Consider the following 14,538-nt stretch of genomic DNA (forward strand, 5'->3'; position numbering starts at 1 on the left):
GTGATTTGGGGGGCTGTGTTCAGTCAACGCTTTGTGGTTTAAGATTCTTTGTTTCATTTGCCTACCTTGTCAAAGATATTGGTAAAGACAGGTCTTCACTTGTGGGGTAGATAATAATCTCCCTGGTAACAGAGGTCTTTCTCAGTCCATTGTCTGCATTACCGCTTTCTTCTGCACATTTTGCCCAAGCCTGCCAAACTTACAGAAAGACAAAATGTCTTACACAATATTTTTAAATTAATGAATGCTGAATGCTTGATGTCATAAAGAACAAAATATGATTGAATTCAGTATGGCTTCTAGATTTAATCAGTATCAGATAAATACTTGTAGGCACTCGCTAAATTGAACATGTGATGTGAAGGTTATAGGTTTGATTTATGTTATAGTAGCTATTAAAAGAGCTAAGTCAGGGTTTTAATAAAAACATTTGTTGAAGTTAGAAAATGATCTCCGAGTGGAAGGCTGGTGTGCAGTTGTAGCTTTGCCTTTAGGCATTGCATCCAACTTAACACATCTACTCATGGTACACAGTCATCATTCTCTTGAATACAAAGGAATAGGTTCCTTTTGTAGCTTTCTTTCTTGATATCCATCAGACTGGACATTCAGCTGGACACGTCACCACATTGCCTGTTCCCAAATGACTCAAACAAGTAATTAGATTGATTTTAGACACTTAATCCAATAATAACATTACATATGATGTACCTTAATTCCTAAACCACACGTACATGCATAAATGCATGAGTGACTCATGTCGTTTGGTGTTACTGGAAACATGCACAGACTAATGTAAATCATGCAATCGAAATGTAATCTAAATATTTTGCAGTAGAGCACTTGATTGGTTTCTCTGAAAAATCACCAAATGTGTTATTTTCATTGCCAGGGAGAAAATGTATTTTAAATGAAGAAAACACTTCAAAAGAGTTTTAGATGTAAAGTTATATTTTTGGATAAGCTTTTCCTGAACACATGGCCTGCAGCTCTTTCTTGAGTAAATAGGCATCAGATTCATTCGAGAGATTCCAGACAGATGATCAGTGGGATCATTGACCTGGTAAATTCTGCTTTAAGAGTCATTGGAATATCCACTGTTCCAGGCCTTTACTTGAAATGGTTGGGTGGATAGATAAGAAGCCTGTTCAAAATAAACACCCAGGGCCTGTATTAAATCAGCTTCAACTTGTCCTTAACTTTGAATGGGAAATAAATGCAGAAAAAAGTTTTGCACTTAAATTTGTGAAATTGCTGATCTCACCAATCTAGGTTTGTTAAGAATAACAATTTAAATAAATTATAGGCAATGTTAGTTAAAATTAAAGCATTGTAAGTATCAACACTGGCCTTCTCTGGACATGAAAACGCCCCCCTCTTTTTCCCCTCTGGCCAGGGAAAAAGAAAGTTATATATCACTTTAAGACATCTTTTAGACATGTACAACGACAGCAAAGCAGTATTACCTGTAACCAGAGCAAGACAATAGGCAACGTGAAATAAGAGATACAAGATCTCATGCATAATTTAGGCAAACCATCAGGTATATCAGCAGCCAGACAAAAACAATTGTAAGGAATATCATTGCACTTTACTGAAAGGTACAATGGTAGTTTCACATGAAGGAACTGAACCTTATTATGTGCCTGGAAGAAATTACTGAAATTGTTGTGCATTATGTAAAAAAGTCCATACATTAACCACATTGTGAAAACAAGGAAACTGGAAGTATTCCAATGAAAGCATGTGATACTGCCATTGAAGGTATTCCATTCAAATAAAAAGATCAAAATACATAAAATAATTCCTTGTGTGGTTACAGAATGCCCAGCTAGAATCTTTTATTATGTTAAAAGCTGGTTCATGTCCCCACAAGTTTTCTACAGTCAGACTATGACACAAGTGGAGCATTATGTGTCTGACTCATTGATGTTCTATTAAGGGTCGTTTTCCTCTCTGGCAGGCACTGTTCCTGCTGTGACCAGCGGTTCTGGTCAAACAGACCAGAACAGAGTTGAGTCTGGGCTGATGGGTTTGGTCATAGCAGTGGTAACCAACCGTGTTCCTGGAGATCTACCATCCTGTAGGTTTTCACTTTAACCCTAATTTGGCACGCCTGACTCTTCTAATTGGCTCAACAAGATCTAAAACTGTTGAATGAGGTGTGCTTTGTTAGGGTTGGACTGAAAACCTACAGGAAGGTAGATCTCCAGGAACAATGTCGGTTACCACTGGCTCAGGGAGAGTACAGGGCACTGGGAACAGGAACCTGGGGACATGGAGTGATGTAAAAGGTCCCAGTGTACAACCTGCATGCACTGTTCCATAAACACTCCGGTCTGTTGGTTTTAATGGGAACTTGGCCTGAGCTGGGAAGTTGGTGATGCAGCAGAGCCTTTTTCAATGTCCTTCTGTGATCACTTTATGTTTGCACTTGTTTAGAGAATGTTTTATGAAGTACTATGAACCAAATACTGTAAAAACAAAACACACTCAGCTGTGTTTCCAGGGGACAGGGGGTATTGTAATGTTCAGAACAGATGTTGATTGAATCCACAGATAAGTCAGCACTGATAAAGCTTTAAGGAAACAGCCCAAATGCAGTCAAAAATCAGTTCAACCAAGCCTTACATCTGGGAATAAGAGAACACACTTTCTATTGTTTAACTTACTTCTAAAACAACTGAGTTCCTCATAGTTACCAATGTGTGTTGCATGTGTATTACATCACTTTCAGTTAAAACATGGGGCTTTCTTTTATTTTGAGACATCCATAATCTGCAGAGGTGGCACAGTGGTGCAGTGGGTAGCAGTCACCTCACAGCAAGAATCTGGCCTGGGCCTTCCTGTGTGAAGTTTGCATGGTCTCCCCGTGTTCGTGTGGGTTTGTGAACACCCCTTCTAATTCGAGGTTTTGACTATTTCAGCCACACCCATTGATAGCAGGTGCATAAAATCAAGCATACAGCCATGCAAGCTCCATTTACAAACACTGGCAGTAGAATGAGACATATCGAAGAACTCAGTGACTTTCAACGTGGCACTGTCATAGGGTGCCACCTTTCCGACAAGTCAGTTAGTCAAATTTCTGTCCAACTAGAGCTGCCCCTGTCAATTATAGACCTATTTCAGCAGATGAGTCAATAGGATCTAAATTTGATTTCTTGAGTAATAGCTTGATTTCTGCCATCTTAAAGGATGTAGGAACATTGCATGATAACAATGAGAATTATGTCCAGAATCAGTTTGTCATGGTTTGGTTTGATTTTTCCTGTTACTGTATTTTACCACTGAAGAAAATCATTATTATTACATGAAGCTGGAAATGGAGTTGCAATAAGGTTACATATCAACATTTCTTCGGCTCACCCTGCCTAAAATTGATTATCAGTTTAATAGCACGAACACAGCTCATTTTTGGGATTCAAGCAGCCCTCAAACGTGCAGTACCTCCACATAGCCAGCTGGTAATTAACTTACGTCTACTACAAACTTGTTTAGAGTTGCAATCACGTCAAGTGTGATTTCATTAAATAACAACTCAGTTAAAGTTTTCTGTGAGCCACTATTGAAATATTATTTGACTAAGTCTATTTTATAAACGAGGCCCCTAGTAACCCTCTCTCTCTCTCTCTCTCTGCCAAGGTCACTTAAGGCAAAGAGTCAAAGACGTTCTGCTACAGCTGAGTGGCCTATTTTTCCTTTTCCCCACAAATGTATACAGGCTCTTGTTTATGGTTTTTAAACTCTCAACTCAAACACAATTATCACTGTGCCCGTGCTTCTAGAAACACTCCAAGTGGCAGTTGGAAATGCTAGTAAGAATAATTTCTTATTCATAAATATAGAAATATATATTAAAAGAGAGTAAAATGACTCATTACACAACAATGCTGAAGTCCAAAGCAGCATTCATGGATGTTTCCAGTAACAACCATTTGCTGTAAACACCCGAGAATGCTAGGATGATGTAATAACGTAGAACAAATCCAGTAGGGCAACATTTGGAGGACTTCAATGATTAACAACTGAAAACAGGTTGTGATAAACGCAAATTCAAAAGGAAGCATTCTTTCGACACCCCCTGCTGGTTTAAAGTAGGAAAACACTGACCATGTTTATGAAATTGTAGGCAGTGGGCTTGAGTGAAAGGAAGGGTCTCATGCTTCAGCCATGACAAGAAAATTCATAAGTTCCTACATTGAATTGTATGGTGTATGGTGCTTTGTCCCTTCAAGCTGAACTTGTGTCTAACCTGTTTTACATGCCAATTATGATATCTGTTAGTTTTAAGGCCAGTTTCAGCATTCTAAAACAATATACAGGGAGCAAACTGCTCAATTAATGTGTTGACTATTAACAGTGTTTTAAGGATATTTACTGTCAGTCCATATCTGTTGTGAATGTATGTGCCATTTCTGTATTAAATATTAATGTATACCATTAGTTTAACTATATATCTGGATCATAGCATTATGTAAGTGTTTCTCATAATATTATTATTACAGCAGCACAAACATATTACAGTGGCCATAAGTATGCTTTAACTGCTGTGAATTTATTATTTTTTTAAAATTATAATTCCGATTCGGAAGAAAGTTGATCCAGACTAGTACTCTTTTCTGAATGCATTCTGAAAATATTCCACCAGATGGCAGAATTTGACTATTGATATCCATGATCTCCTTCAGGTGCAGCTTAGTTGCTTTCGCTGTTCATGTTCCCTTTCATACCTACAATGAGCAATTCAATTAAACACACACACACACACACACCTGCACACGCACACACAATGGAATTCAGTGCAACTGTAAAATTCTGTTACCAATAATTAATATACTAGCCATTATGTTATACAGATTATTACAAGCATTTAAAATGGTAGCAACTTCTGAATGTACGCTTTAATTACGACATTTCATTTCTTATAGTGCTTGCTTCCACTGCTGCAGTATGCAGTTAACTTTCCCCATCATAAAGAGCTCATTGGAGGGCTGGTTCAGAGACACTTTACTCTGCCTAAGGACTAGAAAATACTTTAGCCCTGAGGGTATCAGGGCCAGTTTCCTCACTGAAGGCTTCAGGGCATTCAAATTGGTAGAGTGCAGTCTAAAATAAAATACATATTAAACAACCAGGTTTTTTGTACACAATTTATTTCAATCAAATTGCAATCATAAGGCCATCCTGTCATTGAAAATATATCCTGATTATGTACAAGAATGAATACAGTGCAGAATCTCTCTCCACAGGGAGGAAAGAGCACCTGCAGCCGTGCTTCTTTCAATAAGAACATCTTTATCGCTCTAAACCTTCATTTCTTCAAAGTGCTTCTGCAGTGTGTCACCATCCCTTTGTAGAAAGAAATCTGTCCATCATATCAAAGGATCTCTCCGGCTGGTCATACGGCAGAATGTGCCCCCCTCCTCGAACGATCACCTGTATGGCGAGAGGGAGGGAAGAGACAAAAGTACAGGCAGGTCGTGAGTAAACACGGTAGCCAACTGACTGCTCTGGACGCCACACACAACACACAGCCAATGAGGCATTATTCATGTGTGGGCTTATGAATGCTGCTTGTGCAGTTATTTTACAGGTATTGGGACAAGGGAGGCACCAAATACAGAATCTGGTTCCCAAAGAATCCCTCCGCGGTATTTCCCCAGAATGAAGAGCACGAGACAAGAACAAGACTTATGATGTGCATGCAAGAGGCTGTTCATAAATCAACAGTGCTGGCATTCACATGTAATATAGGTATGCAAGAACATAACACAGTCTTAGTTACATCACTGCAACTTCACACTGGACTGACGACTACATCCGCAAAAACACAACTTCACAGAGTCAGGCATTCAATGGCAGGCAATATTATTATTCTTATTATTATTATTATTAGTAGTAGTAGTAGTATTATTATTATTATCATTTACCATTATCATCTTTCCTGCTGAACAGTAGAGTGTTTTAGGCTATGGGCCATTATTTATTATATTAGGCAAAATGCTGGTGAAAACTGAAAGTTTACAATAATTCTACACAACGGTCATTTTTACAGCCTAATGCTTGCGTTGTCAGTTTGTTTCATTTCCTTTTTGTCTTGGTTGGTTATTGTTACTGTTGGTCAAGAAAGACAAACATAAAGGGGAAATGAAAATAGAAATCACTTTAAGGAGGAAAGCAGTGAATTTGGGTCAGAATTACTCAAACTCTGGTTTCAGTATTCAGACAAACCCCAAAAATGCAGTACATTCCCAATGGACAGAACAGACCTGCATCTCTGAGAAAGATCCTGAATAAAGTTACTTGCAAGCAGAACAAGTAAAATACTTTGTTATTTTATTCTAGATCAGGACAACTGCCTAGACTTTATTTACAGTCTGTAGCTGATGTAGAATAGACATCAAATAGGCCTCATTGTCAGTTCAGTCTAATGCTGGTCAATTGATGCTGTCAGCAAAGTTGGCCTGTCCTTTGTTCCTTCTTTATTCTCCACAGTTTAAACCACTGATGTGTACAGAAAGCACGCAGCTACACAGCAGGCAGACTCCACCTACAGTTCCCTTGCAAGGAAGCCTGCAGCAATAACAACAGCAGCCTGAATGGACAAAGGTCAAAAAATGGAAAACCACGCAGGACTTTAATCTCAGAACCACCCTTCCAGCCCAATTCCACATCACAATCTCCCGTGAGATGCAGCAATTCAAGTGTGAAAACCAGCCAACCTCCATTCAGCAATCACTGAACTGTGTCAGTGAAAAGTCTAAGGTATAGGGTGACATTAGAAATGGTCACTGAAACACGGGAGACCAATTCGGCTTCTGACCTGGAAGAACTCCCCCACTTGACGGACATATCCTGCGACCTCAGTGTCACTGGGCTGGATCTTCCAGTAGAACCGCTGGGCTTTTTTATACTCGTCAGCTCTGGACCACGCCACAGTGGGCAAGAAACGCTCGGTTAGCGGTGCCGCTACGATCACATCAAGCTGCCCACTGTAGAGCAGCACCTAAGACAGACGAGACAGGCATACACAAATACATCAAACCTTTACTGGCAATTAAAAGGCACAAAAGTGGGGTCAATGAGGACACAAACCCAATGGGCTAAATGCACCCAGCACCCTGACCTAATAAATTGCTGATTGATTGTTTTTAAAGAATGGTACATGGTGGCCAAAAATTGGCAAAACTTTAGGAAAAACATTCATCTTGGCTTAAGTTGCTGAATCCTGCATAATTTTTGTCAGACAGGCAGAGAAAGACTTCCGTATGTAGAAAGACCATTTTGGCTGAGTGGACAGATTCTTATTTCATCAGAAATCCACATGAACATGTATAAACTGCATCAGCAGTTAACTTTTTGCATCCAATTAGACTAAAATGTTCCACTTGTGAGTGCTATAAGACCAGTATTCTGCAGAGACACTAGTCACCCTCATCAAAGTAGAACAATTCTTGTGTGCTACAGCATAGCCCCAACATATATACACATAAATGTGTCTTTAGCCCAGATACAGATACCGTGGCCTTTTCTTTTACATAAACAAAGCACACATCTTTAAGCTGCCAGAGTTATAATTTCACCACAGATTAAACCCACATTGTCTCCATCTAATGACTCCACCCTAGTCCCACAGCAGTTGCTGCAGAGCTCTGCTGGGGGGCGGGGTGTTTTACACCACAGCGGAGGTGAGAGAAGGTCATTTCCAGCCACCAGAGGCGCAGGACTGTGGAACACACACTGGGCCCAGAGGCACAGTGACACAGCAGCCCTCCACCTGACACGGGAGCCTAGAGCTGGGGCAGGGGGCGGCCGTGCTAGCCAGTCAGGTCGGCTCTGCAGAGCTCCCTCACCCTGTAGTTGTCCATGAGGACGCCCAGCCAGGGTTTGATGGACTTCATGACGTCTTGCAACAAATGCTTCTCCACCTCGGAACCGTCATTGAAGGTGAGGTTTCCAACATGGATGGAGCTCCTCACAGCTGGGAGGGTCACAAACTGGCCAAAGTACTCTTGGTCCACAGGCTCCTGTGAGCGGGAGTTATATCACACACAGATATACAGCCAGACCAGTCAGTGTCAATAAAATGTCTGGGGTTAAACTGTCCAGCTCTTTTTGCTCCCCCTTGGGTCTGTGATTACGTATGCATATGGAAGTGTTCATTTGAGTTTGTTGTTCATGCATTTCCAGTCTATTTTTAATGTCGAGCTCAGCAAGTCAATCTGCATGGACTGGTTGCCATGGCAATAAAGTATTTAATCTTGAAGGAGGATTTGTGAAACTGGTGTATTAAATCACAAATTACATTCAGCCAAACCAAAATACCAGGGCATACACTTTTTTTTTTTTTTTACAAATGAATGAATAAGTGTTAAGGTTAAAAGAAAGTATAATGTACAATGACAAAATAAAACTATACAAAACCAAAAAAGTCCAATATTCAGTCTAGAATTAAAAACTTGCCCGTGAAGACTAATCACTTCATGCTGCTTCACCTGACAATAGATGAAACTCTTTCACCAGAAAATCCATTTACAAAACAATTTAGACAACATCCAAGCCATAATCCTCTCCCTGAGGAGTAAATTGTACCTGACACTGCAGGTAGTTGAAGTAGTTAGTGCACCCAGTGACGTTCTGGAAGAATGACGGATATGGGCTCAAATCACCATTCAGCAAGCTGTCAAAAAGCTGAGGAACAAACGAAGACCACTCAAATCAGTACAGCATAAAAACACCTGCACAATTACTTTTGGCCAGAAGACAGTACTGTATATTCACAAAGAAAGTTCACAGAGAAACAGCACAAACTCACACACAGACTCGTACTGCACATGGATGGAGGATAACAGACTTCCCTAACGGAGTATGTTCTATATCTGGAAGCACAGCATTTCTAATAACTCAAATACTAATAATTGTACTATTATGTCTGGAACGATAATAGTTCTTCACTAATTTTAAGTCCCTACCGTACACCTCTCTCACTCTGTGTGAAGGGCGCCCCCTGTTGTCCTTACTTCAAAAGCCTCCACCCACTTCTGCTGTTGGATGAGTCGTACCCCGGCATCTGTCTGCTCCTGGACGTGCTGCTTCTGCAGCTCGTCCACCAAGCCAGTCTGGTACAGAAAGTCTGCGTACCCCCCCAGCATCTGAGGGAAAGGGCGCGAGAGGGACTCAGAACAGAGAGCACAGAAACTCAGAGCACCGCGGAAAGCAGTTAAGAGTTATCCAAGAAGTACAGGGAGGGAGAGATAAGGAAACTCATCTCAGACACAGCCATCGAAGTCAGAATCGCACCGTTATTCCTTTTTTCACCTGGTAAACTGGTTGAGAATGCTAGACTTACAAACACTCAGAACAGGCCCCCATAGCATCAAAAAAAGAAAGAGCTGATATACTTGTTTCTGTAACAATCATGACCTGAACACCCAACTAGTGAATGAAGTTATGAGGCGGACAACACCTCTTTTTACAATATACAGATCACAAGACTGAAAATAGATAAAAGTGTGTTCCCAGGTCCTGTGAAGAGCAGATTACACAGACATTACATTACATTACATTTACTTAGAAGACGCTCTTCTCCAGAGCGATGTACACAAGTGGAGAACATCAGTGTCATTCTCAGGATTTCCAGGATCAAACTAAATCCAATTCACTAATTTCAAAGTCAAGACCCCTGAAATATAATTAACCATTTATTATATCAAATGAACATTAGTCTCTTTTTTCAAAAAATGAAACTGGCTTTAAAAACACAAAACGGACAGCATAGACAGCATTTTAGAAAGGGTAGAATTGGTGAATGCATACGTGCCAATCAGAGAGCTGATACAGTAAACGTCCAGATGATCACATTATCGCATTCCTGGATTCAGTTAAATCAGCATCAAATCTTTACAAAAACATATAGAAAACACCCTGAAACTGTCGTCTAGCGCAGCCCCAACAGGAGAGGAGTGCCAGGAGTACGCACCACTTCTGGGTCACACAGCCCGTCACCGATGGCGACACCTCTGAAGTTGATCTTCACCTTGGCGGAGGGGTTGTTTTTGTGGATGTAATAGCCAATCGCTGGAACATACTTCCCTGCATAAGACTTCAATACAAACAACATTCCATTATTACTAATACAACAACAGGTACAGTGCTCTCCAAAAGCATGGGAACGGTTTTAAATATTTGCAGATTTAAATCCATTCGTGCATGCATTTCACTTGCTGAAGAGGGGATTAAAGACATAAATCCCCCGAAACAAAAATCAACTGAAAGTAGCTGCAGTGAAGGCCTGGAAAGGCATTGCCAAATAATATACCAAACAACTGGCAATGCCAATGGGCTGTAGACAGCTGGAAATGGGGGGACAACACAAGAACAACTGTTCATGTAAAATGGTAAAGCTTATACACATGTAAATATCATGAAATAAAAGCTGATCGTCTGTATATTTGTCTCACATTCATGTTTAGATCTCAAATCAAAAATTCGAATTTCACTCTATTGTTCCCATACTTTTGGAGGGCACGGTTATGCATTTACATTCTTTAGGTGATTTTGTAGCTAGTATTTTCTCCCCAAACTAATCTAATGAGAGTTGTACCAATTTGTGTCTTATCGCGTCTGCCTAATTTTCTCATTTTAGTTATAAAGATGAAGAAAATGCAGTCTTACCTCCCCAGTGGCATAGAAATCATTTGGCTGGAACTCACTGAAGATCTGGAAGAACTGAGTCAGTGCGCTGAAGAGAAACAACAGAAGTGACTCCTTTTAACATTAAATCATGGATTTATGGGAAAAAAATCTGAACGGGAGCACAACATATGGTGAAACACAGAAATTACATGCATATCAAAAGAAAGAAGAATTCACTGAATAAAACTTAAGAGTCCACACACTGCATATGCTCCTGAGTAACATGAATTTACAAACATCAGAAAGAGACTTTAATAAATTCACGTTATTAAGGAGCATATACAGTGAGAACGGCTCTTCCTTTTCGCTCAGCACAATGAACCCGCCCACAGCTTGCCTGTAGAGATCTCTGCCTACATCATCCTGGTCGCGGGCAAATCCTCTATCATCGTCTGTAAAGCTGAATCCTGTTCCCACCTGAGGAGGAGAACACAGCAGTTTACCTTCAGCGCACAAAACACAAAACAGAATTTGTCCTATATAATACTAAAGCACAGAATGAGAAAAACTGTGCATATGAATGTGGATATTCCCAAAGCTCAGACTTGGTTCAGAGAGTAACGCAGGCTAATGTGATGAGCAGGTTTGGTTTAAGTTAAATTGGCAACCTCCAGTGGTTGTTCAATCCACAAAATGTACATTGGAACTTGTATTGCATAAAACAGTCAGTCTGACTGGAGTAAACTTTGCAAATGGTGGAGAGAAACATTATTTAGCCATCCAGGGATCTATGAGTGAATCCTGAGGGTAACAGTTTAGTTTTAATAATCATATCTTACAACTGTCATCTTTCAGGTGTGGCTGATATACAGTCTGAGAGGGGGTACACATACTGGGTTGTCGATGTAAAGAACAGAGTATCTGGATGTCCAGGGGTAACTCCTGAACCCCGCTGTAAACAGAAGATATCATGGTACTGTCAGACAGCATGCAGCGTAAATAGTAGGTCACTGCCTTTGACATAATTATTGCCTCAGCACATAGAATAGAGTATTAGCATCTTCCATGTACACACAAATACGCTCCGTTGATAACCTCGCACGCCTACCTGTTAGGTTCTGATACACCACATAAGGACCGTGCTCCACAAAAAGTCCAAACATCGAGGTGCCTCCAGGACCTCCCTGAAGCCACAGCAGCACTGGAGCAGCCTCAGGTCTCTCCTAAAGGGTATTTACACATGAATACACTGTATACTCTGAATATATAAGTGGACAGAATGCATACATACATTTAAATCTAATGGCAGAATTTTCTACAGAGCAAAAGCATATTTATGGTTGGCTGGAACTATTAGCAAGATATGCAAAATGAAAACAAAGCGATACAAAATAGCATGTGCGAACAAGCAACACTGTCCATTTGTGATTTCAAACGGTCTTCTGTAGTGAAATCTTTTCTTTGCGCATCATGGCATCCAAGCCTTGTTAAAGCCGCCACTTCTTTGCCAGACATACATAACATCTGTCCCACTGGGCAATTTAAAAGATTTACTGACTTTTCATTTCAAAATAGATTATAACTGGAGTCCATTCAAAAGGCTCATCACTTGCATCTAATAAAACTGGGTGGAGTTACTGCAACTGTATGCCACTGAGAGCTCTGTTTACATCCCTGTGTGTGTGCGTGTAAGTCATGCTGTATGTCATGTACTAATAATATTATTGTTAAACAGTGACTTACAGGCTACAACTCATAAGCAATATGGACGTTATCCATGTACAGAGTTGGGTATCTATCCATGTTAATTTGATTTGTGCATTTCATTTGGGATTTGACCCTGGCCTGTACAGCCAGGGTCAAAGTTCATATGCTTGGGACATGAAGGTACATGGTTCCTATCATTCATACTATATGTGCATACATACAACTGCATCACTACAGATAAACATTAAACATTTTGTTCTCAAACTGGAAAACGTTTACCTGTGCTGGAAAGAACCAGAAAAAGAGATTGCTGTTATAGGTCTTGTTAACTGTGAGGTAACCAGAGTAACTCTTCACGTTGGCTCCAGGAAGGGGCCCCACCAAACTGAGTCTTCTGGCTGGGACATAAGAGGTTTGATTTCAAAACCTCTAAAAACATAGGCACAGAGTACTGAACACTACAGTGTAACAATAATGGTATGGTTCTGATTCAAGAGAAGCAATTAAAAATTACTTTTTCGCAGAAGCCACCGAGATGTCGTATCTACATCCTTTCCAATCCAATATGGGAATATACTCACAACAATTAGTGAAATGAAAGCGATTTAATCATCCCTTAACTACAGTATGTACACGCTCACCTTCCTCTACGTTCCCTCGCTCCAAATAAGGCGTTAGAAAGAGGGGCTTGCCGGGATCCGGTCCTTTTGGCTTGGTCACCCGGAGAGACTTGCGGCAGAAGAAACTTGAACATCCCCTGGATAGCACCGGCTCGGAAGCGATCCACAATGCTAGAAGAAGACTGACCGTTTCCTTCAGCATTGTGACTACAGAAAAATAAAGTGACAGGTGAAGATGCTGTACTGTGACCAACCTAAGGAACATGACACCGGATAGATAGCTTTAAGTAATCTAAGCCATTGCAACGCGAGAGGCCTTGTTTCGGAATTTCGCTTCTGTTTGCACAACTGGCGCGTCGCTGGGGCGGTTTTCCCATTTTTGTTGGAGAATACAGTTTCGACAGCAGGCCTATCTGAATCACTCTTTGCTAGTTATCATAACCAGCTGGCATCTGAGAGTCTCGCCATTGTCAGAACTGAATTGGTTTTACTGAGAGTAAGAAACTACGTTAGCGAATGCAGATTTTAGCTAGCATTAACATTTTTATGCGGGACATATAAAATGCCTATGTCTGAAAAGCATTGCCGCTTTATTCTTATATTATTGTCACCCAGAAAAGTGACAAGACAAAACTAGACTTACTAGCTCGCTTACAGTAGAGAGGTCGACCGATACCAACTATCTACCAATAAGATAGCCTACCAGCTCTAGTTGCGTAATTGTTTAGCGATTACCAATATATTTGCTGGATTGTAAAATGAAACATAGTAGTCACACAACAACTGTAAAGGCATTACTGGCAAAATATTCCTACCTCTTTATTGTGTTGTCTTCCTTACAGCAGTAATGCTAAGTTAAAAGGTTAGAAGCGGTGATACATGAGCGTGCACTTCTGAGAAGTGATTTCGAATGTGTGCGGTCATATGATCACAGGGATGTCACGTGATGTCGTCATTTTGCACGGACAAACCACAATTTCTGGGACAAACTGTCATGTGCCTTCAATAATCAGAGGGTGGACAAATCACTGCAGTGTGGGCACACATCAGCTGATCAGTGAAATTTGTTTCATATCCAAACGCATCAATGTGCATTTAATGTTAAAAGTTCCAGTTGTTATCATTTTGAAAAACATACCACTATATTCCTTTAGTACAGTGTTCAGTGCTAAAGAAACTCTTACAGAGTAGGCTACATATGGTCCAAAACAGGACCACATGTACTCCGATATGAATTAAAACTGGACATTGTACTGTGTAGAAAAAATATAGACACACTCCAAGAGCAGATGTCCTGCGACGGAGTGTGACAATGCCGACACAAAATTCAATTCTCCCTTTATGCGCTGGATCTTGGTGAGCGTTTATTTAGCGAAGTACTAACAGCAGAGGGCAGAATAAATCTTCTAGGGATATATGAAACTATGCGACGTTCAGTGAAATTAAATGGCTTTCCTCAAACAGAATTTGACTGTGGTCGTTTGTTGTAGCCTAAATTTGACCTTCTGATTGTGGATTGTATGTCTATTATAAACTTACAGTATAGCCAACGTAGTTTATGATTATTTGATTT

General features: G+C 40.4%; 1 protein-coding gene across 1 annotated transcript; it reads right to left on the reverse strand.

The window, feature by feature from the left end:
- Window positions 1-5,139: 5,139 nt before the first annotated feature.
- Window positions 5,140-13,935, reverse strand: cpvl (carboxypeptidase vitellogenic like). Its single transcript, XM_035420653.1, has 13 exons — window positions 13,781-13,935; window positions 12,987-13,172; window positions 12,625-12,743; window positions 11,747-11,861; window positions 11,532-11,590; window positions 11,036-11,115; window positions 10,678-10,744; window positions 9,983-10,105; window positions 9,024-9,155; window positions 8,596-8,694; window positions 7,857-8,030; window positions 6,827-7,009; window positions 5,140-5,439 (listed from the first exon to the last, which is right to left on the reverse strand). Exons 2-13 carry the CDS (start codon window positions 13,165-13,167, stop codon window positions 5,344-5,346), a joined length of 1,428 nt encoding a protein of 475 aa, XP_035276544.1. The 5' UTR covers window positions 13,168-13,172; window positions 13,781-13,935; the 3' UTR covers window positions 5,140-5,343.
- Between the last annotated feature and the right edge of the window lie 603 nt (window positions 13,936-14,538).

Source organism: Anguilla anguilla, chromosome 1 (genome assembly GCF_013347855.1).
Source record: "Anguilla anguilla isolate fAngAng1 chromosome 1, fAngAng1.pri, whole genome shotgun sequence".
Classification (NCBI taxonomy): Eukaryota; Metazoa; Chordata; class Actinopteri; order Anguilliformes; family Anguillidae; genus Anguilla; species Anguilla anguilla.